General features: G+C 43.9%; 1 protein-coding gene across 1 annotated transcript; it reads left to right on the forward strand.

The window, feature by feature from the left end:
- Positions 1 to 4,573: 4,573 nt before the first annotated feature.
- WEE2 (WEE2 oocyte meiosis inhibiting kinase) lies at positions 4,574 to 26,372 on the forward strand. Its single transcript, XM_054016282.1, has 12 exons — positions 4,574 to 4,625; positions 5,164 to 5,525; positions 8,842 to 9,041; positions 10,001 to 10,052; positions 13,472 to 13,644; positions 16,285 to 16,406; positions 17,705 to 17,851; positions 19,962 to 20,066; positions 20,456 to 20,541; positions 21,574 to 21,744; positions 21,848 to 21,990; positions 25,894 to 26,372. Exons 2-12 carry the CDS (start codon positions 5,169 to 5,171, stop codon positions 26,051 to 26,053), a joined length of 1,716 nt encoding a protein of 571 aa, XP_053872257.1. The 5' UTR covers positions 4,574 to 4,625; positions 5,164 to 5,168; the 3' UTR covers positions 26,054 to 26,372.
- The last annotated feature ends 1,010 nt before the right edge of the window (positions 26,373 to 27,382 follow it).

Genomic DNA, 27,382 nt, shown 5'->3' on the forward strand with positions numbered 1-27,382 from the left:
ATCATCTTTTTTCCTCACAGATTAAAGTTCCTTTCTTAAGAGGAATTAAATCTACATTGTTTGTTTCCTCAAGCGTGCAGCTGGGGCCACAACTCAGAGATGAGTTTTATACCCCAAGAGTGGAGAAACTGCTGGATTTCAAGTGACCTGGAGTTTGTGCAAGTCAGTTTCTCTACTGAGATTAGTATCCTCACAACCTGAAACCTAAACTGTCAGTTTCATCATCCCTGTTAAATGCAACTGGCATAGTGGGATGTACAAGCAGATAATCATAAATATGGGTTATTTATACTGTACCAGGAAACGTTAACTTTTCAGTGGCGTGCACTGTAGATTGTATAGATAGATTAGATTATAAAATTATTTTGATATTATTTTTTGAAAAACAGATATTTGTGCCACTTATCCAAACATTAGATTGCAGCAAATGACAATATTTCTGAACTATATTGTCTGTGCTAATATAGGTCCTGATCCTGAAAGTGGATGAGTGTGGGCACCCCATTATACCAAGAGAGAGCTCGATTGAAGTCAGTATGGACTCCTGCACAGACCTCTTTGCAGAATTAGTGCTTAAGGATATAGTTTCCTTGGGGCTGTGCCTTGTGACTTCCACTGCATTATGCACAACACTGAGCACTATTAAGACTCCATATATATTAATAACAATTAGTACAAAGGTAACCAAAATAGACATAGCTATTGAAGTGTAATCTGGCTAGCGCAAAGGACAGCGATCCAAGACTTCTAAATTTCTGGCTCTACTGCTGATTCTTTTTGGGAGCTTGGAAATGTCTGTGTTTCTTGAAAAAGTCACTTAATCTTTCTGTACATTATTATACCCATCTTTATAATCCTAACAGAGAAGAATCTAGAGGCCCTGGTGGATGCTCTTTCATCCCAATTAGGCAGAATTCCCAACTAACAGTAGACCTCTTTTCAGAAGAAATGCCGCTGTCTGAGTCGCTGTAGAGCTCTACTGAGCATGGCATACTAAATCAGCCCATGGAATTGAGCAGAGACAATATCTACACTAGGGTAGAAACAGAACCTATTGCCTGCTCCATGTCAGTGCCCTCAATAGCTAAGAGATGCTCATCAGGAATAGTTGGCTTGGAAGTTGCAAGCTCACCATTGGGGGAGGCAGTGATGATGACTGAGATGTATTGCAGCTACAGAGGGACTGAAAGCTGTTTTCAGAGGAGCACACAGAATCAGGATAAGATTGAAACACAAAATCTAAGAACTACCAAGGCAATCCAAAAGCAACCAAGTTGAGTGTAATTACTATCCTTATTAAGCAGCCATCATTGTCATTAAATATTATTAGGCTTAAATCAGTTCCCTTGGAGACTTTCTGATTAATTGGATTACCCAATTAAGCAGCCCAAATTAAAAGGAAGGTATTGTCATAAAATTCTTAATGGTCTCACTTTTTTTCCTATGGAGCTGGTCTGGATATGCAATACACCATTCAAAAGCGGCTTTGGCATTTCAAATTGATCAAGTGGTGACCAGCTGCTATGAACTTCAGATCAGGTAGATTCAATATTGAGAAGGTGCACTGTTTGTTTCACAAAACCGATACACAGTTTTACTTTGCAGCAGCATGTGGTATTTAGCCTACGGCGTTTTCTGTGGAAGGTGACTTGTAAAGGGGAAAAAAAGTGGCCTGTTTTGCTACTGAATGAGGCTTAAAGAAAGGCCAATCCTGCATATATTTACACACATACCTAGCTTTACACTCCAAGTAGCTCCATTGACTGCAACAGGACTACTTACATATTTAAAGTTAAGCACATGCTGAAGTGTTTGCAGGACCAGGGAAAAGTCTGAACAATTACCTAATTTTTCATATTAGAAATACCAAATATTGAGTTCTGGTTTTTGTTGGAAAAATTCCCCCAGGACTAGAGCAATTATAACATCTTAGGAAACAGAAACCTGAGTACATTAAGAGCTGAAGCAATTTTTAGACATACATACAGTTTAAAACTCAAGGCTAAATTCTCTGCTTGAGTAACTTCATTGAAACCAAGGGAATTATGCCAGGAGAGAATCTGGCTTCTGTGCTATTTGTTTCTGTTAACACATATTTAATTCAAATAATTGAAAAACAATTGGGCAAAATGTGTTGTTTGAAACAGATTAAAATATCCCTGTACGTCTAACTGAGGGCTGATAAATCTCTTAGCCGGTTCTACAGTCCTCCAAAGAGTTGTCCGGCAAACACAGGAGGTCAAGTCTTGTTATTCCTAATATACCACAACAAGCAAGGGTGAACATCCTTTTATGCCTTCTTTATATGGTAAAGAGAAACAAAAAGTAGTAACAAGCCTTCCCCTCCTCCTCCTTTTTTTAATCACATGTCCGGTTTTCTTCAGTAAAGCCCTTTATGATATAAGGATGGGATGGTTTGGGAGAGAGGGGACTGACAATTGGGGGATGAGGTTTTTCATCTCTAGGTCACTAGTTCAAAGCTAGTTAATAGTGACTGGAAAAGGAAATTATGTATTTATTCACTTTGATTTAAACTAAAAGATTCCTACCCAAGTTCTAGTCACCCTAGCACATCATTAAGAACACATTGAAATCTCCCCTCCCCCGCAGCATTAAAGTAGCCATTTCACAAGAACTCAGCCAGCCAGACACCTATATTCCAGCTTTTCACCATTGTGGGAAGCACACCCTCAGCCTTCTCCAAAACCCTTCCCAAACAGGTGTCTTTGACAGTGTGCCCAGAAGGTCACTGAATCTGGGTTATTTCAGACTATGCAGGTGTGAGGGTTTGAGAGCCATTACAAGGAAGACCCCCCTGCTAGCTGTCCAGTCTCTGGGGATCCAGCTTGGGCACCCCAGCTGACTGCAGTTGTGATAGTATGGCTTAGGAGAGAGGTGATCCCTCAAGTAAGTCAGTCGCAGGCCATTTATGGCTTCAGAGGTCGTAACCAACACCTTTAAGTCCTCCCAAAGACCAATAGGCAGCCAGTGGCCATCCTGGAGCACTGGTGTCATGTTGCCAGTAAAATGCCTCATTCAACAAATGAGCCCCTGCATTCTACACCAGCCTCAGTCTCTGAATGGTTTAAGGAGTAGCCTCATGTAGAATTCATTGCAATAGAATAACTGGGGCAAGGTCCACATCCAAGAGGAAAGTTCACAGTCTCCTAGCCGGCTGCAGGTGGTAAAAAGCTGACTTGGTCACTGCTCTGTTATCCTCTGATAGCTATTTAGTAGCCCGTATAAAATGAGTTAATCACTGGTACAAAAACCTAAATTGCCATCCCTTTTATTAGTAGTCAGCTCACATTGCTAGGACTGCATGGCCCTCGATTGAACCTCCCCTCTCCCTCCTACAGGTGGCCCCTCCAGGCCCCCTTGGTATGTATGTGTGTGGGGAGGGAGGGGAGATAGGGAACACATGCACTGCTTATGCCAGAGCTGTACCTGTTCTGTGGCTAGAGGATTCCCCTTTTTCGTGCTTGCCATTCTGGCAGCTTTCCCCGGCACTAAGGAAAAAAAGCCATTGTAGTTCCCAGTTCCTTAAAATTCTATATTCCTCTTCAAAAACATGCACTTCACAATGGCACACAAAATCCTTGGTTTCTAAGGACAGCCACAAAGAGAAGGGCCATTGTCCCACTCCTGGGTGGGTGAGAGATGAACGACTCTGTGGGCGATCTCACACTATACATTCACAGACTTGACAAGGTTCTTTAATCTTTAGCTGCTCAAGCACCAGGAAGCTGGAGTTGTGAATCTTTTCCTTGACCTTGTAGAGCAGTGGTTCTGAAACTTTTGTACTGGTGACCCCTTTCAAATAGCAAGCCTGAGTGTGACCCCCCCTTATAAATTAAAAACACTTTTTAATATATTTAACACCATTATAAATGCTGGATGTAAAGCAGGGTTTGGGGTGGAGGGTGACAGCTCACGACTCTCCATGTAATAACCTTGTGACCTCCTGAGGGGTCCCGACCCCCAATTTGAAAACTCACTCCTGTTGTAGAGGCCTGGTCTTGTTCTCCCTCCCTTTCCGCCCCCTTTTGAGGTCTAACACATTCTAAATAATGCTATTGAATTTCTCCACATGGGTTACAGCACTTGCTCAAAACAATGTACTACTCAGTCAGTGAGTCTAAAGGGAGACCTTAGAAGTGGGACTCAGATATTAGTCCTGTAACCAAAGGACTAATTGACAAAGATACAGGCTACCTATCTTGTCAGATTAATGCAAACTAAAATAGACAGACTTTCAGGAAATGCAGCCTCTTCATTAGGCTCTGGGAAACTGAGTGAGGGACAAGAATTAGAAAGTAAGGAGAAGGTGTGTAGGAAAGTGTAGCTGTCCCACCGGGCTGTTTGCAAACAGTGGGCTCTGCTACACTACCATCTAAGTCTATGACAAAATGGAATGGCCTTTGACTTCAATAGGAGCAGGATGGGCCCCAGCAATTGTAAACAGGTGATGCTGAGTTCTAATTGTCACCTATTAACAATGGCACAGCTGCAGGCTGGTGGTTATAAATGCTGTGGGAGCAGCAGTAGTTGGTAGTTTCTCACTAAGAATGGGCTTTGCTAGAAAATATTTGGTAACTGTGTGAGGGTCTCCTGCTTTTACAGCTGTATGTAACATAGTACTTTCTCTTAGAGATGTAGTGCCAAGGAGCTAGTGGGAGTCACTATATCTGGCTTATCCAGTAGTATAATGTGATTTGTGTATCTGTTGTGGGAAGTGGATGGAATATTTAGTAACTCTCTTTTTTTTGGGGGGGGGGGATACTTTCTATGCCTCATCCTGATCTTATTTACACAGGCTTAATATCACAATAACACTTAATTTGGGCTATTCCTGATTTACACCAGTGAGAGTAGGACCAGGATTTATTTTACAAAGATTGAACTAAGCTCTGAATGGATTCTTTGGGGGGAGGGTAATTCCAAGTTATTTTCCCTTACTTAGTATAGTCAAATGACTGTTATGCTCAATCTAAACTCCTGTATATGTGGGGTTAAGGCTACAAATCTGATATCTGAAATAATGAATCTCCTGTGGAGGAAATAGGGTGGTTACTTACAATCAATCTTGTAAAAAACACTCCATATCCCCTCTTATTGATCAAATGGGCCGATATCAATTGTATTCATTCTGTGTCTTTCTAGCCACAATGGATGACTGGGACGAGAGTGATGAACTTATCCAGAAACTGGATTTTTCCAGCTGCGCTGAAGAGAATGAGATGGAAGAGGACAGTAGTATACAAGAAGAGGCTCCCCAAAGTTCAAGCCCCCAGAAGAGCTGGGATTTTCAGAGATGGAGAGTTAACAGTCCTCTTGCAGTAACCCCCAAAAGAAAAGTCGGTGATGTGTCTCTGACTCGTACTAAAACATGGGTGAGTCCCACTGTGGACTCTGCTTCATCCTTGAGAAAGACTGCTGGTCCTGCCTGGGAATGTCCTGGGACTCCACTGCATTACGTCACCTGGAGAAAACTGCAGCTGTGTGACACCCCGCACACTCCCAAGGCAAGGAAATGTCTCTCTGCCCATTTGAAAATATGTTGTATTGCAAGAATTACATTAGACAGGTGATGAGCAGGGGCTACTGCCTACCATTTGGAACATGCTTGTTTGACTGCCACCTTATTGGTTCTCCCCTCTGCCTCATTCCCAGTTTGTATGTTTTACCCGCTTTCTCATCATAAACCTAGACTGAGCACTGGAAGGCAGGGGCTAGTTCTGTTTGTGAACCACAAATATCTCTTCCCCGGAACAAACATTTGGGGAGTGTCTAGTCCAGCATTAACAAGCATGCTTAACTACCTTGAGTTAACTGGCAATCAATTAGCTTGGCTAAAAAGACATCCCTTACCCTTAGATGTATCCTTAGTGTTGAGAGCCCCGTAAGCATTCTGTGTATTCAGGCAGCGCCCACTTAAAACAAAGCTTAAGATCAGTACAAAGAAATGTTCTTTATAGTGGTCAGTATTTAGAACTCTCTACCATTGAGGTAGATTAATTGTTCTTAGTAGGATTCAAGGAGAAAACAGACCATTATTTGGACATACATAGTACTTGGAAGCAAGATGGTGTAGTTGATTACTTATTCCTGGTTTCCAGATTGTTCTTTGGATCGTTAAATGGAACTTGCTGTTAGCAAGAGCTGGCTAGAAAAAGGGAAAATTTCATGAAATGTAATGGTATTTTCCATTCATTGTCAAATCTGAAACACCTCTAACCAGTTTCTTCTGGCCAGCTACGCTGATACTTCTGTGCACAAAACTAAACTGTTCATCAAAGCTGGGGTTGGGTAGGAATCATTCTCATGGCAAACTAGTTTTGTATGAGCCCTTAGGGGGTGGAGTTGGGAGAGGAATGTGGTGGAAGCACTAATTGCCTTCCTCTGGCTCACTGATGAAAGATATTTGTGTGCAATAGATACAAAGTTAAGTTTCTTGGAGAAGGTCATTGATTGATTTTTGGTCCTTATTTTTTCTTCCCATAGAAGTTCCTGAATGAGTTCACTATAGGGTGATGTATCAATAAAACAGACAGTGCTTCCCTCCTGTACTGGTGGAGACCTGGAACTCACTGTGTCCTCACAGGGCTTCTCTGCATTGTTGTAAATGCACAGATGTCCCTTTGCATCCTATGACTCACAAAGGCCATCACACCCAGTATTTCTTTCTCAATTGACTGGCAACTAGGTTGCTTCTTTGGTTGAATGGAGCACAGCAGACCCAATTCATAGAATATCAGGGTTGGAAGGGACCTGAAGAGGTCATCTAGTCCAACCCCCTGCTCGAAGCAGGACCAATCCCCAACTAAATCATACCAGCCAGGGCTTTGCCAAGCCTGACCTTAAAAACCTCTAAGGAAGGAGATTCCTTTAATGCTTCTTGATGCAGTTTTTTTTTTGTGGGGGGAGGGGGGAGATAGGATTTGGATTTCCACCTGGCCAGTCGATCCAGGGACTAATATACATCAAAGGGCTTTTGCTTTTGGATCTCCTTGTATCTCTCATGGATTATGGGTCTGGTGAGGAACAGATGTCATACGACTAATCGTGCAGATAGCAGTTTAGTTTGCCCATCCACTGGATGATGTTCTGGTGTCCCACTTCTGACTTGCAACATTCCCTTACTGCAATTTGGACACACACTACTCCTTGGAGCATTAGAGAACTGGAGTAGGAGCTTCCTTAGGCTTAACTTGAGAACTTGGCATAATGAATCTTCTTATCAAGTGTTAGATGTTGGCAAACCACAGAATCTTAAACAGTCTGACTAAAATCTCTTTCCTCAATTGCACAAGTTTATTTTCTTGTCTTGTGATGACATCCTGCTAGTTCTCCAAGAAGTCCTTTAGCCTAAAATAGGGGAATCAAGACCTGCTTTTAATGTAATAAATGCTGAAATGTTAACATTTTCTTTTCTCTACATATCATAAATAAGTCAAAGCCAGGTCCTTAGTATTCTAGGATGCATTTTGTCAGGTCCTGCTGACTTGAAGACCTCTAATCTGTCTAAGTAACTCTTACCTTGCTCTTTCCCTATTTTAACCTCAAATCAGACTCCATTTACACTGATGATCACTACATTAATCGTCTGATCACACCTCGCCTTTTTGGTGAAAACTGAAACAGCCCAGTGTTAAATGTCCTTTTTATCACTGTGTTTTGTTATTGCCTTCCCCTCCTCAATGAATAATGGGCCTACTCTGTCCTTGGTCCTCGTCTTGTTTCTAATGTATTGGTAAAATATTTACTTGTTACCCTTTGTCCTTAGATAATTTAATTGTGTTTTGTGCATTGGCTTTTCTAATTTTGTCCCTAGATGCTGTTGGGTTTTTATATTTATCCTTTGTAATGTGAGCTAGTTTCTGCTTTTTATGATTTTTTGCATTTCAGGTCACTGAAGATCTCCTGATTAAGCCAGGATGGTCTCTTAACCATACTTCTGTCTTCCCTACGCATTAGGATAGTTTGCTCTTGTGTCATCTCAGCATGCTACAAGGAGTGCATCTATAGTGCTGCTGGGAGGTATAATTCCCAGCCCATGTAGACTTAGCTGTACTAACTTTGCTCCAGCAAAATGCCTAAAAATAGCAATGCGGCCACCTGGCCATGGAGGCATAGGTGTCAGCTCAGGCTAGCTGGCAGGGTACAACCTGAGATCCTAAGCATGTATCTGGGCTGCTGCCGGAACCACAGAGGCCATGCTACCATTTCAAGAAGTTGTTTTGAGCAGAGTTTGTGCATGTATGTCTATCTAGCCTGGGTAGACATACTCTTCCCAGCTGCAGTGTAAATGCACCTTAGCTGGCCACACAAAGGTAAGGATGAATCTCCTGTGTGAAGCTAGAAACTTGTTTTCATCTGTATGGAAAGCACCATAACAATGACGATTAATGAGTCCTCAGAAAGGTGATTCAATGCACTTTGTCAGTAAAACCTTAACTAAAAACAAACAAACCCGTCACCTTCTAGTAACCAGGCTCTTATCTAGAGGAGCAGCAAGCTACAAAGACTCAGTCTTGAGTGATTGTCTTATTGCATTTTGCCTTGTAAAATCTCATGGGCTAAACTTAAAGATCTCAATCTGTCTAACTTATCAAAGAGAAGATTGAGACATGACTTGACTAGAATGAATCTTCATGGAGAGAAAATATAGATACTAAAAGTCCCTTTTCAGAAGGGGGGTAAAGACGTTAGCGGACAGCAAAACCACCTTTTGGTGGATCAGACCCTGAAGACAAACTGGCAAAATATTGCTGTCTGCCCTGAACAAAACAGTAGCTAGAGGACACTTTTAACTCACTTTGTTTTTATTTTTAAATCCAGAGTCTCTTAACAAAGACTGCTTTTCCTTCAACCGTGGGAAAATTCCCCTCCAAAGGTCCCCGGCACTTGAGATTTACTCCTGGTGCTGATCCAGATGATTCTTCCCAGGCTTCGCTGGTCAACATTAACCCATTTACACCAGAGTCATATCGACAGATGCTCTTCCCTCCCAATGGCAAAAGGAAAGCTAGAGGAGAGCTGTAAGTGTACTGTGGCTAAACAGAGAAGGGGGAGGAAGGGAGTGAATTTTTTAAAAGAAACTTAAGCAATGATGGAAGAATTTGGTACATCTTCCTCCTCGCTCTCCCAGGATGAAACCACTAAACTCAGTGGAGTTGAATCAGGCATGCAGAGCAAACGCTACTGGGAGGTGGGGCTGGTAAACCAGAAATGTGAAATAAAGAACTATCCTGGCTTCCTTTTAGCAGGACTATGAATGTAATATAGCCTGTGCTTACAATATTTGTATCTAGGACTATAACCAACAGATGAGAACAGAATTCAAACTGTGGTGGGAGTGGGCCCCACCTTTCTCTCTCCCAAGTCGTGAAGGGTGGGTCTAGCATAGCTCCCCATATGCACTAGGAAGGCTGGTGTATGTTCAGAAAACATTGCACATGAATGGCTCTGAACTGCATATTCTTGACCCCTTCAAAAAGTCAGGTTCAGATCGGGTTGTGGCCTAATCTATAATACATAGTGAAACCTGATTATAGCAAGATTCTGCTCACTTCCGAAGGTCCCAAATTGCATTTAGACATGCTCTGAGCAGGGTGTTCTATAAACATAGTGGCAAAACCCCTGGTGCCTGTTCCTCCCTAGTGATCCCACAACTTTCACCTCTGTTAGAGCTGCATAGAGAGTGTAGTGGTGGCAAGCTATCAAATTAACTAGTGTGGATGCCACATGGAAGTTGGAATATGTAGACTTTCTAAACTGGAACATGAATTTCCCAGCTCATGATCGCAGCTTTCTTTGGCCTAATCCAAAGAAACTCACTGTGTACCAATCCTCTGGAAGAGCCTTATAAATATTTTACCAGACTTGAGTAGTTTTGAAGCTGCTCTTTAAAAATGTAAACATGTGAAACCTAAGTCTTGTGACTGCTGCAATAGGATAGTGTGTGTCCAGGCTCACTTGTGGCTAAATCTCATTTTAGGGGAGATCCCACTCTAAACGGGGGCAAGGTGGAGCAGGGGCTGCCAGCCAAGGTGAGTGTCTCTGCATAGTTGCCAAGTACAGAAAAAATTGCCCCTTACTATATCTGTACTAGTATTAATAATGTACGCTATTGTGTAACTCAAGAATGCTCTGAGGAAAAAATTATATACTTAAGTTTGAATAGCAGAGAATCCAGGAAGAACCAAATATGGTACATTAATCGATGTCATTAGACTGAAAGTAGTTTACTTGATTTGACAAACTTACATTTGGCTAGATCTAAAACTCTTACAACTAGTTCTAGAATTCTCACTGGTCCTGGCCAACATCCATTCTATAAATAATCATGTGATGGCCAGGAATTCATGTTCCTTCATGGGGAAAGTAATAAGACTATTGTAAATACAGACAAGCTCTTGCTATCTCAACATGGCTGGAAAGAGTAATTCTGCTGCTACCCCTATTAAATAGTGTTCAGTAAGCTAGTAACCTCAAATTTCCAAATATTAGTCTGTAGACTTAAGAAAATATTTATTGTAACTTTACAGTGAAAGGTGTTAGCAGCTAACCATTCAGACTGGTGGTTCTGTTGCAACAGCTGACATCATGAACACTTGAAATAGGGTAGTACATTCCTAAATACTGCTTAGGTGGCTAATCTCAGTCACCACCTTCAGCAGGAAAGAGAATCTTGTACTTGGTCATGGCAAGTAAGTGAAAGGGACGTTCTTCTCAAAAGATTTTGAATAGTACTTGTATCTCACATTATCGGCCGCTCACAGCACTTCACTGACAATTAAGCCTGAAGTCACTTCACAAGGATGAAGACTGACATCACTGTATTACAGATTAGTAAACTGCTACAGAGCAGCTAAGTAGTAGTAAAAAGAAGAACAGGAGTACTTGTGGCACCTTAGAGACTAACAAATTTATTAGAGCATAAGCTTTCGTGGACTACAGCCCACTTCTTCGGATGCATATAGCTAAGTAGTAGTGACTCTGTGGCAGGGCTGAGAAGAGTCAGGATTCCACTCACTGCTAAATGCTTCTCTTTTATCATGAAGTATAAGCAGAGGCTGTGCCGACACTAAGAGTGCTTTACTGGTATAGGAATCCAGCACAATACTGGCAAAGCTATGCTCTGTACCCTATAGTAAAACCATCCCCCATGAGCAAAACAAACACATTTTACTGGTATAAGTGCATCATGTTGGGGGCTTCTGCTAGCACAGCGATGATGGTCAGGGATGGCCCCCTTGGCATGGCTGTGCTGGCAGAAATCTGTAGTGAAGACATTGGCATCCAATGTGATCCTCTATGGCTAACTACACCGGCTGAGTGCATCTGACTTCACTGGAGATGAACCAGTTTCCACCACCTGAGAATCTGGCCCCGATTCTGTTTTAGGATCTAATCTTTATAATCAAAAGCTTGTCACTTCATCTGAATTAATCTTGGATTTACTCAATATTTTTGCTTTTATTTATTACATCAGACATTAGTTTTTCCCTATGTGACAGCTAGCCAAACAAATTGAGCTGCTTTAAAAATCAAACCAAGCCAGAATCATTTAAGGGAGTGTTAAAGAAAAACTCAGTATCTCCATTCAACTAGGTAAAAATCTCAGCTCCTTTACCTTGGAGTCTCTCCCTACTCCACAGACGATAAGTGAATCAATGCAGCTACAAGTATATTCATCATGAAAGCAGTCTAGCAGTGCTTGGGTTGTGCTAAGAAATGGAGAGGTGGTGCTCCCTGCCTGTGAGGGCCAGTGATGCAGCTTAACTTTGACTTGTGTCTTGGAATTTCTCTTGCAAAGCAGAACAGCAGTATAACACTTACGACTATGACAAACAATGGAGATATCCAGGATCATTATGGACTACCATGCTCATTAAAAGGAAGCCTCTTACCACTTAGCAATAGATTTGGTTTGACACCAATCAGACAAAACCACTTGTCTAGGGTGAATAAAAGGCCCACTGTTAAGTGTGAGCATGTTAGCTTGGTGCTTAGATTGGTGTATCTTCAGTACTTTTTTAAAGCCTTTGCAGACACTTTTTAAAAAATGTTTGCAGTGAGTTGGGTATGTGTACTGCTTTTTATGCTTAATAGTATCTGGGGGCCACATTTTAATTGTCCTGTGCAGCACCTCTTCCACTTATGATCACAAACATCTGAGGGAACCTCAGCCATTGCATATGTGGGAAGAAAATGTGCAATGTGAGTCTTATTTTGGGGGGAGAAAAAATTCATGGACTACTCTTGCTCTTTATTTCATATCCCATCTTCATTAGTCCCCTGCTTCCTTGGCTATACTGTCCAGTTGTCTTGTATCTTTCCCTTCTCCCTTGGACATTCTTCTGGTGATGGTGGCAGATAACTCCTGGTTCCTCCCTTCCTCTTGTGTATCAATGGCTACTAACATAGGCACACAGGTTGACTCTTTTCCAGCTGTTTTCCTAGGCTCTTAATTGTGTGAAGAATGGCCTGGACAGGTGTAGTAGCTGGAAACTTGGACAGGCAGCATTGTGACTACCTCACTTGTCACAGACCTTTAGCAAATACTGTGAAGAATATTGAAAGCTTCTAGACCACAGTCTGAACTGCTGCAGTATTGCACCTACTGTATGCAAATATAGAACAACCATGATGAAATAACTTGTGCATAGCTTGGGGGGCATGCTAGCCAGGATACCAAACTGTCTTCTAAATTCAAAACATGCATTAGTTCTTACTTAAATCACAGCTGGACATGTGGAGCTCCTGTCTAAACTTTTAAAACACTGCAGACTGGTAGACCTTGCCCACCTAACCCTAGGCTTCTGAATTTGCCTTCTTCCGATAACTGATATGTTCTGACCAGCCCTCCAATGGTCTTCCATCTGGAAATTCCTTTTCTGGAGGACAAGAACTAACAGTTCGGTGGTACAGGTCTCCTTCCACCCAATCAAATATCTGTAACCGATTCCCATGTAACTCTACTGTAGTTAATGATTGGAGTCCGATAACATAACCATCCTGGATGTGGAGCAGCAGAAGAAGGTAATCTTGGCTATCCTACAGGTGGATAGCTGAAGTAGCCTCGAGGTCTATGCCATGGGACCATTTATGCACAGTTAGCTTGGGCAAACACCGTGCCCAATTCCTGACCTGCATTAACTAATTGCAGTGCTAGTGAGTCATGGGGGAGAGGGAATTCTTAGCTACTTTCTGCTTAATCTATGTCAGGTCATCATCAAAGGCCCTGGAACCTCAAACTGGTGATGGAAGGAGGCCATTACAGAGAAGCAGGCAGGAGCTCTGTGTCTGAATGGTTGAGAGTACACAAAAATGAAGAGGGAGCTGAATGGAGACTTTACATGTTAGTTTTATAGGGTCCGCCCTGCACCATTTAAGATCACCCTTGGTATATGATGAGTCCTTAACTTTTCTTTCTCTTGTTGCTTTGCTTTGTCTAATCCCCTAGAGATTTCTCTTGAGAGAGAGCAACATGGTTTCCCGCTACAAGAAGGAATTCCTGGAGCTAGAAAAAATTGGGGTAGGAGAATTTGGCTCTGTCTACAAGTGTATCAAACGCCTAGATGGATGTGTGTATGCTATCAAGCGCTCGAAGAGGCCTCTGGCAGGATCCTCAGATGAGTGAGTGTACGATCTGGAAACTACAGTGGTAAAAACGCTGCTCTGTGTCAGTTGGGGTATTTTTTTTTTTTTATGGAATGCTAGGCATATCTTTGAGACATGTATTTCTACATTACTCACTCCTCCTCCATCCCTCTAAGGATCTTTAAAGCATATCTTTGAAAACTTGTAACTAACACCAGATTCCAGGACAAACCTTGGAAGGAGGAGTAGACTAAAACAGTGGGGGTGTTCATATTCCTAGCTCGTAGAAATGTAAGGAGAGGCCATATGGACTGACTTGCCACCTCACTTTGTATCTTGGATTTCATGAGAACATAATGGCAATACTGGTTCAGACCAATGGTCCATCCAGCCCTGTACCCTGTCGCCAACAGTGGCTGGTGCCAAAGGCTTAAGAGGGAATGAACAGAACAGGGCAATTGATCAAGTGATCCATCCCAGTCATCCAGTCCCAGCTTCTGTCAGTCTGAAGTTAGGGGCATCATGAACATGGGGTTATGTCTCTGACCATCTTGGCTAATAACCATTGAATGACTTATTCTCCATGAACTTACCTAATTCTTTTTTGAACCCAGTTATACTTTTGGCCTTCTCAGAGTTCCACAGGTCGATTGTGTAATGTGTGAAGTAATTCTTTGTTAGTTTTAAACCTGAGACCTATTAATTTCATTGGGTGATCCCTGGTTCTTGTTAGTGAATAAGGAAGTGTTGTTTACCCCTTCACATATCTGCACTATTCATGATTTTATATACCTCTACCATATTTCCCCTCAGTCATGTCTTTTCTAAGCTGAACAGTTCCAGTCTTCTTAATCTCTCCATATATAAACTGTTCCATACCCCCCTAATCATTTTTGTTGCCCTTCTCTGTACTTTTTCCAATTCTAATGTACTTTTGTGAGATGGGGGCATCCAGAACTGCTTGCAGCATTCAAGGTGTAGGCATACCTTGGATTTATATAGTGGCATTATGATATATTTTGTTTTATCTATCACTTTCCTAGTGGTTCCTAATATTCTGTTAGCTTTTTTGACAGCTGCTGCACATTGGACAGATGTTTTCAAAGAACTATCCACAATGACTCCAATAACTCTCTTCAGTGGTAACAGCAAATTTAGACCCCATTTTGTATGTATACTTGGGATTGTCTTCCTAGGTGCATTACTTTGCACTTATCAAGACTGAATTTCATCTGCCACTTGGTTACCCAGTCATCCAGTTTTGTAAGATCCCTTTAACTTTTCACAATTTATCTTTGGAATTAACTATCTTGAGTAGTTGTCTGCAAACTTTGCCACCTCACTGTTCACCCCCTTTTCCAGAACATTTATGAATGTTGACCAGCACTAATCCCAGTATAAATCCTTGGGGAACCCCACTATTTACCTCTATCTACTGTGAAAACTGACTGTTCATTCCTATCTTTTAACCAATTAGTGATCGAGAGGATCTTCCCTCTTATCCCATGACTGCCTACTTTGCTTAAAAGCCTTTGGTGAGGGACCTTGTCAAAGGTTTTCTGAAAGTCCAAGTACACTATAGCCACTGAATCACCCTTGTCCACATGTTTGACCACCTTCCACCAAATCTAATACATTGAGGCATGATTGCCATTAACAGAAATCATGTTGACTCTTCCCCCAACATATTGTGTTCATCTGTGTCTGATAATTCTGTTCTTCACTATAGGTTTAAACCAATTTGCCTGGTACTGAAGTGAGGCTCACTGGCCTGTAATTGCCAGAATTGCCTCTGGAACCTCTTTTACAAATTGGCGTTACATTCACTATCTACCACTTTACTGACTGGTGGATAATCTCCAATCCCATGCAACTATCTGGCAAACCCCACTGTATCTGTTACTAATTATACTTTGTGAAACCTAAAGGCATGTGAAATTGATACTCAAAGATGATTTGGGTCTCTTTGCTCATGTTATACTTGCTGGGCTAAAAGGAGCTTCCTATGTAGTTCTGGAAATGCCACTCTTCCTCGGTTTATTAGGGGTTGTTGAAACAAAGGCCATGTCTTCGCTCCTGGCAGAAGAGGAAGTAATTTCACAAGAATGTACCCGTTCTTACAGCTTTGGGTGCAGGCAGGTGAATCAGTGTCCTTCTATCACTCCATGGTAGACTAGACAACTAAAGTAACAAATATCAGATGCTTCATCCATTGGACATCACCCTGTTGTGCTGAGGCTCCACAAGTAGAACTCTGAAGTTACTGCTAGTTTTTGGGTTAACTCACTAACTGCCAACCTTGCTTTAGGTCTGACATGCCCAGCCAATACTCCATTAGTGGCTGCTGTGGCTTTGTGTCAGAATAGATTACTTCCATCTGATCTTGACTGCTTCTTATATTCGTCTCAAGATGCTCCTCTCCATAAGCTTCTGAAAATGCTCCTTCCTAAGGACAGGATGGGATTTGCTTCAGAGCCAAGTAATGCCATTCAATCTCCTAAAAATTGCTGTTCAGCATAAATGCACATCTTTCCCTTCCTTCCTCTTAAGTGCTCATAGCTCTCAATCCTGGCCTGACTGGGGAGGTGAGATCCGGTTCTGAGCTAGGGTTTCTTGCAGGGCACTGAAGCCCCATTTCTAGAAGATCGCCATTGTTTCTTCTGTTTCCATCTCCAGGCAAATGGCATTGCGGGAAGTCTATGCCCATGCAGTGCTTGGACACCATCCCCATGTTGTGCGCTACTACTCTGCTTGGGCAGAGGATGATCACATGATCATTCAGAATGAACACTGCAATGGTAAGAACCTCAGCCTTGTTAAGAGCATAAATGTCAGGGTGACATCTGGTTCCTTGTGGTGCTTAAACCTATGGAGCTCCATCTTACAACGGAGATCAACTTCAGTTGGGTTTAAGGTCAGTTTTTAAACTAGAGCATCTGGGTTAAACCTAAATGCTAACTTTAATGCTTTGCCTTGAGCCAGGAAGGTAACGGCTAGCCCATGTGATGGGGAATGCTATCATGACAATGGGTATAGGGGCAGTTTTAAATAAACTTTAAATGCAGGGTTGGGTACCCATAGCTCACGCATGGTATGCACTCATCATTAGGAATTTTTAAAGTTTCCCCTCATTGATGTGGTACAACTGATCTGGGGAATGCATTCCTGATGCCATTGCTGTTTGGGAGTCTGCCACAGAGCTGTATGCCATCAAGCCTCAAGTACTGGAGTAATAGCAGTTTAAAAGGAGCTAATCTGGTATGTGAGTGGAACATACCTGGAAAGCAAATTCTCTTGCTCTGACTTAGCTGTGTGAATAGTGCAGTGCCTCAGAGGCAGAACCATAGTGAGGGGGAAAACTCCCAAACAGCCTGCTCCTGACCTCATTCCAGTTGGCAGGAATTAGTAGGTGGCGGGCAAGTCCACATCTGGACACTTGGAAGCACTATTGCAAACATCTGGCTCAGTTTAATAGCTTGTGAGATCTGGGTGTGCGATGTTTTTCTTTTGTTTTTGTTTTTTGCTTTGGAGTTGTGAGTTAAAATTTAGGTTGCAGTAACAAATGACTCTTGATAGTCACCACTGTAACTCAGCACAACTTTCACCGTTTACGAAGACACCCATGACTAGAGTTGTGGGGGTGCAGCTGCATAGGGTTAAAGATTAGGCAGAAGAGCATTTTGTGCAATACCTGATGCATTGAGTGTATCTAAATGAAGAGCAATAAAACAGCTCTGTTATGAGAGTCTTGCCACCTACATTTCTTTAAATCACTGATTTCTGTATCGTAGACTTCCTTGCTCCCTGATCTGCCACTCTTAATAGCTTTAGGTCCCTTCCTGGCAAATAGAAAGTCGGTCTAGAGAGCTGGAGAAACCACCATCCTATGCAATGGCAAGTGAAATGCCAGATGGGTTGTACGGTGCGTAAATCTTTCCTAAACATTGTATGGCTATTCTGACCAAGGTTTGCCACCCTTTGTGTAGTTCTTTAGTACTTAGCAGTAATGGGTATCCAGAGTCCAGCAGAAAATGAGTTCCAGCATCTCACTTCACTAGGAAAAATACCTGCATCAAAAGCTGACTATTTCTCTTAGGTGGGAGCCTGCAAGATGCGCTGTTGGAAAATGCTAAGACTGGGCGCTATTTCCAAGAAGCAGAGTTAAAGGAGATCCTGCTGCAAGTTTCCATGGGGCTAAAGTACATACACAGCTCTGGCCTGGCACACATGGACATCAAACCTAGTAAGTACAGCTCTTTCCTTGTCTGGTCCCTCTCCCCTCATGCTGCCTGTGTCCAGTAATCTGTGTGGTGGTAGGTTGGAAGGTATCTTTCTTCCTACTCCTCATGGAGTCTAGATCTGCAGTTGAAAGGAAAAGTTGTTGTTGTTCTCCATCTTCCTCTTCTCTCCCACCCCACTTCCCCAGAAATGTTTACTGATCATTCTGGATCTGGACAGGGAGCACTGCTATGCTCTGTGTAACTGTAAGAAGAGCATTCAGGTACAGTTATAACACTCCCTCTTCCTGTTTCTTGTGCATGGTATGAAAAGAAGAAATGCAATAGTACAGCAGTTGCTCTAAAGAGCTCCACTGTGGGAAGAGGCTTTTTAGTGGCAATATTCAAAATGCACTCTAAGATGACTGGGTTCCATGCACACACCATGCTTTTTCAAGCAACAAATGTGTGCCTAAAGTAAAAGAACGTTCTTTGCGGACTACAGAGCCACATACTTACAGTAACTCTCCTAGAGGAGGAACTCCCGAGCACAGTTAGATATTAGTGGAAACTCAAATAAGCATGGAAAGGACACTGTTCAGAGAGGTGCTCCAGGGCTCCTCTCTGTGCTGTCAATGCCAATCTCTAAATTTAATGGGTTAACTACCGAAGTAGGATTCCCTAAATCTCTATCTGTTATATTCTAATCTTGTAGAGTATACAACTCAAAACTGAACCAATATTAAAATGGTACAAAGCAGAGTTTCATAACTGACAGCCAACTGTACAACTTTAAATGCAAAGAAATTATGATTTTTAACATCTTTATTCATTAATGGGCAGGGAGGTAACAGGGAAAAACATGCTACTCAAAGTGAGAGCTAACTTAATTCAGCCAGCAAAAGTTGACTAGTGCTGTTTGCACACATTGAACTAATTCGTTTTTGAAATGTGTGTGAACAGTGCAAACTCTGAGATGGCAACAGTCTACTGGCATGTGTCCTACATGCAGACTTTAAGCATTTGTAACGTGCTTGCAAGAGGGCTGGAAAAATTGTGGGTTGACATGATCCTGTAGTTTTTTACTTGGGCAAAAATTCTGACAACAGGAGTTTGGCCTGTAGGAATTTGCTTTAATAAGGACTATAGGGTTGGATTGTTGGCCAGGGATTTAGTCTCCAAACAGGACTCTACATACAAAGTCTCATAAATCAGGGATGTGAGGTTATCCACCCTAACCCAATAAGCATAGTGAGTCTCACTGGGGAAAACTGTTTTGCCATGTGCAACTCAAATTGAACGTTGTTCCAGATTCAAACAAACCCACAACTGGACAGGGGGAAGGAAAATTGAGACCAAATGAGAACTTTTAAACTCCAAAGAAGTGAAATGAGTAGCTTGGGGCTTCTCTTGCTGAGCTCCTACAGCTTCTATTGACTACTAGGAATTGTAGGCAATCAGAATTTCTAAATTCAGGCCCTTGATACTCATCACTGCAGTAACGTTCAGTACCTTAACTAGAAGAAGCAAATCTCTAGTTAAGCAAACATCTCACATCTGTCTCAAATTTTGCTATTGCACTGAAAAATGTAGTTGTGAAACCTTCTCCTTTACAGTTGGAAATCATGATCCAGGGTTTTTCTTCCTTTCTCCTTCCCTCTTTATAACCCTGGCTGACATAGAAGTGTTCAGTTTCAGATTGGTGACCAAGCAGGTCAGCTCAAAGGGGGAAGGACTTCCTTGTTCCTTATCTGGCTATTCCCTTGTTGCTCAATATAGTACTCCAACTCAAGTGTCCTGCACCATGGCAGTGAGGTTGTAGGAAACAATGTCCATTTCCTTTGTCTACCTTGAAGATCCAGATTCACTTTACTATGAAATATTCCAATATAATAAATGTAAGATTAAGACACTGGGGTATATGGATTGTGGTGGGGGTGTAGGGTTTTTTTTGGGGGGGGGGAGATGTACTTGGAGCAGTAATCAGGTGAGTAGAAGCCACTTGTACTACTCCATATGGGAGGGGAACTGATCTACTTCAAGAAACTCCAGATCTGTTGACCATTAGGATACCTGCAAGAGCATTCCATTATGAATAGCCAGTGTTCAACTACATATAAGCCTCTTTTCTTCTAGGTAACATCTTCATCTGTCACAAGCTGGTGACTGATGGCTCCGCTGCTCAGGAAGAGAGCGACAGTGAAGATGATGGGTTCTCTTCCAATGTGGCATATAAAATTGGTAGGTTTAATCTGACTCATGGACTGTTTAGTGACTTCTTTCTAAAGCTGCTCTTAAATACTATGCTATAACCATAGGGATACTATGTCCCTCAGTCATGACCTGCAAAACTCAGTCCTGGAGGCATAGTGCGCAGAGAGAGACTTGGTGAAATGTATCAGTCTTCATAGATCTGAGGGCTGTGGTGAATCCAGCCAAGTTATTTTCACTTTGGATTAAAATCCAGACTTCAGATGCCTGGGGTTGAGGGAGGTGCTGGCTCACTAGCTCTCTGATTCCACCTGTTCTTTTGGCCTCTCGGAGCTCCTTTAAGATGCACACATAGTGGGACTTCCCCCGCAGATCTGTGGGTGTCTGTTGGATTTCTAGTTAGTTTCTTCTCCTGTTAGGTGACCTGGGCCATGTGACATCAATAACTAATCCCCAAGTGGAGGAGGGAGACAGTCGTTTTCTGGCCAATGAGATTCTGCAAGAGGTACAACTGCCCCTTTCATTTGGGGGAGGATAGGGCGTGTATGTGTGAAACGGGAGGGTTGGCAGTGGAATATTGTATCTTCTTTATTAACCTGGCTTATATATTTCCTTCCTGGTCCTCAACTTGGTTGAATTCTGAGGCAGGAACCCCTCCTTGTTTCTGTAAAGCACAATTGTATGGTGATGTATAAATATTTAAATATACTTGACAATTGGGTCTCTGATAGTCTCTGTAACCACATTACATCTCAGTTTATGGGATGGAAAGGAAAAGATCCTCTCAAATGCAGACGGTCCTGGTGGGTAGAAACCCGACTACTGAATTGGAGCTATAATTACATTTAAAGCATCTTTATATGCTAGGGTCATTAACACCTGGACAGATATTTGTACAATAGGTATGATTTCCCTTTCTTCCCTACGTGGGGGTCTCCTACCTAAATCCCCTGTATTAGACTAACCTTAGCTTTGCCACTCTGGCATAAACCAAAATAAAGGCCACCACCCTGTCACAAAGGCAAAATGTTAGTGGCCACGGACAGGAGGATGTGGCCCAGAAGCTTCCCAAATTGATTGGATTTGGACACTAAATACATTTTACCACAAAGGAGATTTCCATCACATTCCAGCCTTGCATCAAATAGATGGACAGGCGAGGTAATCTAGCAGTAGCCTGACTTGCTACTATGTTGTAAAGGTCAGAGGCATAGATTAGCTAATTTAAGGAGTCCTTCCATCTTGCTGTTGCCTTTCCGGATGTGGGATAGAAGTTCCTCAGGATTTGGAGGATACTCCCAGCTGTGTACAACCTGTTAAAACTAAACAGTATGTTTTGGAACAGTGGAAGTGGACCATATTTTTCTCTTCGGAGTCAAAGCTGCAAAGAGTAATGATTGGGATGGTGGAGGTAGTGCCAGGTAAATGCTTTTTCTAAAGTACTTCCATGAACCTGTACTCTTATCTTAATGAAGGACCATTTTACTACACCAAATACTGGGGAGAATGTGCATGTAATTAGTTCTTTTCTCCACAGCAATACTGCTATCTGCCAAAGGCAGACATCTTTGCCCTGGCATTAACAATGGCTCTAGCAGCAGGGTCAGGACCATTGCCTCGCAATGATGCCATGTGGCACCATATCCGCAGGGGCAACCTTCCACCAATCCCTCAGCAGCTCACACATGGCTTTCATGGACTCCTTAAGGTGAGGCTCTTCAGGCAATGCAGAGGGGGGAAGGGATGTCTCAGATTGGCATTTCGTTAGAAGAAACTGTAACCCTCCACTCCTTCCCCACTTCCTCTTCTAGCTCATGGTTCACCCTGACCCAGTTGCAAGACCATCCGCCACGGCTCTTACTAAACACCCAATTCTTCGGCCCTCTCTTGGAAAAGCTGCACAGCTCCAGAAGCAGCTAAATGTGGAGAAGTTTAAGACTGCCATGCTGGAAAGGTAGGGTCTATGTGGGCATAAAGAGGAGGAGCACTGCCGGACAGTGGTGCATTGAGCTGATTGCTTTAATGGCGTGGCAATTGCTCATCAGCCTTTGGTTTGCGATGGTTGGTAGAGCCCTGCAGAGATCCACATCTGCAGACCACTTTTGCGGATCACAGCTCAGATGCAGATACAAATTTTTGTATCTGCGCAGGGCTCCGGTGGTAGAAGTACTGGAGTTTTGAATAGTGGGTCTCTAGGGAACTTGGTTCCCAAGTGTGTAGCTAAAGGGAGGGCATTTGAGTCATGGGTATAGTTTGGGGAGTGTGTGGGGGGGGGGGCATTACCCCCAAAGAGAGGCAAGGTGTTGGTGGGGGTGGGGGGAGGGTTCGCTATCTCCACCAGACTTCTGCAAGCACAGAGCTGCCCTGCTCTGCTCAGCCTGCTGGGGGAGTAGAGGGGGCATGTCCAGCCTCCCCATGCTTCTCCGCCCACACGTTTCCACTGGCAGAAGGAGCAGAGGAGGCTGCTGGAGGGAGCAACTATTGTAAAGGCTCTGGGTTGCTGCCTCAGCAGATGGATGCTGCCTCCTGGGTCCTAGTGCCTGTCTGTTTGTTGTACAATGAGTGCCCTCTCCCTTGGCGGGCAGGGAGTGAGACAGGGGGAAGAGAAGGGGGTGGGGAAGAGAAGAGGATACAGGAATGTGCGTGTGGCGGGGGCGAGGGGGGGAGAAGCAGGAGCCCAGCATGTGGCATCCCCATGGCCGCCCACAGCAGCACCAGAGCAGCGACATCACTGCAGCATGTGCTTCCCCCCCCCCCCGCCCCCCAATATCTCTGTCAAACTATACCTAAGTTTCTAGGGCTCTGCCACAATTCACCTGTATGTAGCTCTAGGAAAGCAGCAGTTCACCTCCAGGTGAAGTGCTGTGCTGGCTAGATCATCTGACTAACCAATGACTTGGCTGACCTATAATCCTGGCCACTAGGGGAGAAGGTGGTCAGCTACAAACAGGATTTATCAACCTTTTTTGATCCCAGGGACTGGCCTGCTGTCTTCCTAAACTGTCAGGGAGACCTCAGGGATGGGCACTGATCAACCAACAGCTCATTGAGAAACCGTGAGCTACAACACGGAATCTGTGTGTAGGGTAGGGGAATAAATACTGAACTGGCTGCCCTGCCCAGAAGGAAGTGGCAATGTTGAATCAATGCAGATCAGACTTCTCTCTAGCCCCCTCCAGCTGCTGCTGCTAGTGGCCTTAAGGGGACGGGGCTGCAGCTGAGGTTATGGGATCAGGTAAGATGTGTTGGCTCTCCTGCCACCAGCTAGGGAGGGGAAAGATGAGAGGTAAACTCTTCTCCCCATGGACAAGAGAGCATGCAGACTCTGGAAAAGCAAGGCAGACTCAGACAAGGGAATCTCCTACAGATGCAAGCATTACAACAAATGGAGACTAGCGTTGCTTTTGACTGACTGGATTCAGGGCAGCAGGGAGGAATAAACAGACTTGTATTACAGGACTACTTGTGATCTACTAATATCCAGCCACCTCTAATCTTTGAAGGAAAAAATTTAATTGGGGATGTGACAGGTTGGATCACAGAACCCCCCCCCCCCCCCTTGGGAGCTGCCAACTGATGTGCCAAGACTACTTCTGCCCCTCCTTTCCCTGCCAGCTCGGGACCCCAGCACCCTGTCTTGCTGAGCCAGACACTCCCGTCTGCTCCAACACAGACCCAGGGTCTGAATTATTTGCCCCAAAGCTGCAGACTTAACTGAAAGCAGCCTATGGAAGTGTTCTTGTCTTTAACACTCAAATGCCCAACACCCAATGGGGTCTAAACCCAAATAAATCCGTTTTACCCTGTATAAGCTTTATACAGGGTAAACTAATAAATTGTTTGCTATCTATATCACTGATAGAGAGATGCACAGCTGTTTGCCTCCCTCCCTCCCCCCGGTATTAATACATACTCTGGGTTAATTAATAAGTTTAAAAGTGATTTTATTAAATACAGAAAGTAGGACTTAAGTGGTTCCAAGTAGTAACAGACAGAACAAAGTGAATTACTAAGTAAAATAAAATAACACACAAGTCTGTCTAATACAGTAAGAAACTGAATACAGACATAGGTGTGTGCAGCCCATTTCATTAGTGTGTGCACCCAGGGAGCCCCACCCTAGTCCCACCTCCATCCACTCCCTCCTACTTCCCACCCCCGACTTCCCCCCTCCAAACCCCCAACCCCCCCAGCTCCTTGTCCCCTGACTGCCCCCCTAGGACCCTACCCCCTACCGGTCCCCTGACTGCCCCGACCCTTATCCACACCCCCGCCCCCAGACAGACTCCTGGGACTCCCTCGCCCTATCCAGCCACTCCCTGCCCCCTGACAGGACCCCCCAGAACTCCCGACCCATACAACCCCCCCACTCCCTGCCTCCCTATCCCCTCTCCACACCCCTGCCTCCTGACAGCCCCCCAAAACTCCTGACTCATCCAGCCCCCCCAGGACCCTCCTTGCTCCCTGACCCCTATCCACCCCCTGACAGACCCCAGGACTCCCATGCCCCATCCGACCCCCCCCCCACACACTCCCTGACTGCCCCCTCCAGAGACCCCCTGCCCCTAACCACCCCCCTGGGATCCCACCCCTTATCCAACCCTGCTGGCTCCGGACCCCTTACCATGAGATGAGGCTCCTAGCCTCCCCGCGGAGCCAAACGCTGCCCCGCGGGAGTGCGCAGCCCCGGACCCCAGAGCGCTGTGCGCATGGCTCCAGGGGAGGGGGAAAGGCAGCTTGCTGTGTTAGGCGGGCACTCCAGCCCGGGAGCGTGGACCCTGCGGCTTGCCACACCGGGGAGTGGAGCCATTTGCCCACTCCTGCATTAGGGTGTGCCTGGGCACACCCCGTGCGCACACCTATGAATACAGATAAGATCTCACCAGTTCCAGTAAGCTTCCTTTTACAGACTAGTCTCTTGCAAGTCTGGGTCCAGCAATCACTCACACCCCCTTTACTGTCCTTTGTTCCAGTTTTTCAGGTATCCTGGGGGGTGGAGAGGCTCTCTTTAGCCAGCGGAAGCCAAAATGGAGGGGTCTCCCACAGGCTTAAATAGACTTTCTCTTGTGGGTGGAGACCCCCCTCCTCTCTCCTATGCAAAGTCCAGCTCCAAGATGGAGTCCTTGAGTCACCTGGGCAAGTCACATGTCCATGCATGACTCAGATTTTACAGGCAGAAGCCATTGCCCACATGGTATTTTGAATGTCTCCAGGAAGACAATGTGGATTGGAGCATTCCAAGATGCATTGTGCCTTAAGTGCTTCTTGATTGGGCACTTAACTTTGCAAATTACTTCCTCCAGGAACTGACCAAATGCTCTACTAAGGGTATTTAGAAATCAAGCCAGTACGCAGCCAATATTCATAACTTTGAATACAAAAATGATAAATGCATACAAATGGGATTAATAGATTCAGTAGATCATAACCTTTACATAGATCTGTTGTATGGCACAGGTAGCATAAAACCGATTCCAGTTATGTCCTAGTCCCATAAAGCATTATGGGGTACAACATCACAGGGGACACTAGATATTCGTGACAGACTGGGAAACAAGTTTGTCACAAGTTGCCCTAGTCATCAGGTCAACTGCCAGAAAACCTAACCTGTTGTGGAGCAGAAGCTTTAGCTGGAGCTGCTTTGAGTCCTAGTGGACTGAGCATAGTGCTGGGAGTACTATGAGTTCTCCCAGTCCTGCAACTGTACTGCAATGATGTTCCCACCTAGGTTTGTTAACTTACCTGGGTAAATTGGGGGATGGTGCTTGTCTAGCTTTGAAAAGCAATGACTTGTCTCTGCAGCTGGTGAGGACTGAGTATGGCAAGCTCTGACTTCTCGTCCTCTCCTTTCTCTCAGGGAACTGAGAGCAGCCCGTCTTGCTCAGACCTTCAGGAAGGACCAGTCCTTGGGATGTGCCAGACTAGAGTCTGAAACCTCTTCCAAACAGAACTGCAACAAGCGCCTGGTAGGAGGGAAGAATTCTCGCTCATTCAGCTTTACATGGGGGGGTTACTGAAAAACCCATCATCCAAACTGTTCAGGCTGACAAGTGTCCCTGTGGAAGCAGAAGACCCATACAGACCAAAGTGCCATGCTAAAACTCCCTGGAGTAGTTCTTGCCTACTCCTCATTCATACAACTTCATGCTGTCATGACTGGAAGTGCTAGTGTACAAATGTCTGAGACCTTCTCCACCCAATATAAACTACAATTCTTCAGTCTTGTATCTCTTAAACCAGTTATTTCCGATGCAATGGGCTGGCTGACCTATGTGTTAGTTTTGGTTGTATTCTAGGCTAGGAATAGTTTGATTCCCTTCTTCTTTCATGCAGCTAAACAAGGGCTCCCCCCCCCCCCCCCCCTCCCAAGACCTTTCTGTGGCCTTGACATTCTGGCTGTGCAGGTACACTGAAAGGGGGCATTGGCAGGTCCAAAGAGGAGATAGTGTCCTGAGCTATGAATGGACTTACCACTTAGCTCCTGATGGAGCAAAGGGAGTTAAGCATGATACCACCTAGTCAAATTGGGATTTGAGCTTTGGGACAAGCTCGTTAAGACCACAGTCCTGAGATACTTCAGATCAATGTGAAATGAACTAAGTGGCATTGCATTGTGGGAAGAAAGCACAAAGTAACTCAATGTCTTTATTGTTAAATGAGTTTTCTGCAGAATCTGAAGGAACGTTTTCCTTTCTAGAAACATCCATAACCATTATCTGGCTGGGCTTCTGGGGGCTAGCTCCTGAAGCCTGATCTTTGGATTTGTGAGGGCTTTTTGCCCAGTTGAACAGATGGCCCATAGGATACAACCTCTCTAACGTGGTGATGGGTGGGTCTATATATCCTCTTTCCTTTCTGCAGAGTTACAGATAGAGTTGCCTGTCTGCAGGATTTGTCTTTCAGCAAAGTGGAGGGAAGGTTGAAATGGTTTTTTAGAATCCTTCAGTTTGGGGATATAAAGTGTTAAATCTAAAACTCAAAATAAATTGTATCCCCCTGTTATATTTAACTCTGTGACATTGTTTCTTATTGAATATCTTCTAGCCCAAAATCCCTGGGAGTTAGAGCTATGACTGAGGCAGTATTTCTAGAAAAAGATTCTAAGCCCTCGACTATTTTGATTACTTGGCTTTTGTTTGTATTTTATTTAATTTATTTAATTTCACTTCCAGCTGCTGGACAGCATCAGACTTTAAGCTGTTGAGTCCTTCCCCTTTATTTTTTAAAGTGGAACATGCAAATAAAGATTTTACCATTCTTTTTATCCAAAACAACTGTGTGTGGGACTTTTTTTTTTTTTTTTTTTTTTTTTTAGGATGGGGAAGGTGTTCAAAAGTGGGTCTTAA

This window comes from Malaclemys terrapin, chromosome 1 (genome assembly GCF_027887155.1).
Source record: "Malaclemys terrapin pileata isolate rMalTer1 chromosome 1, rMalTer1.hap1, whole genome shotgun sequence".
Taxonomy (NCBI): Eukaryota; Metazoa; Chordata; order Testudines; family Emydidae; genus Malaclemys; species Malaclemys terrapin.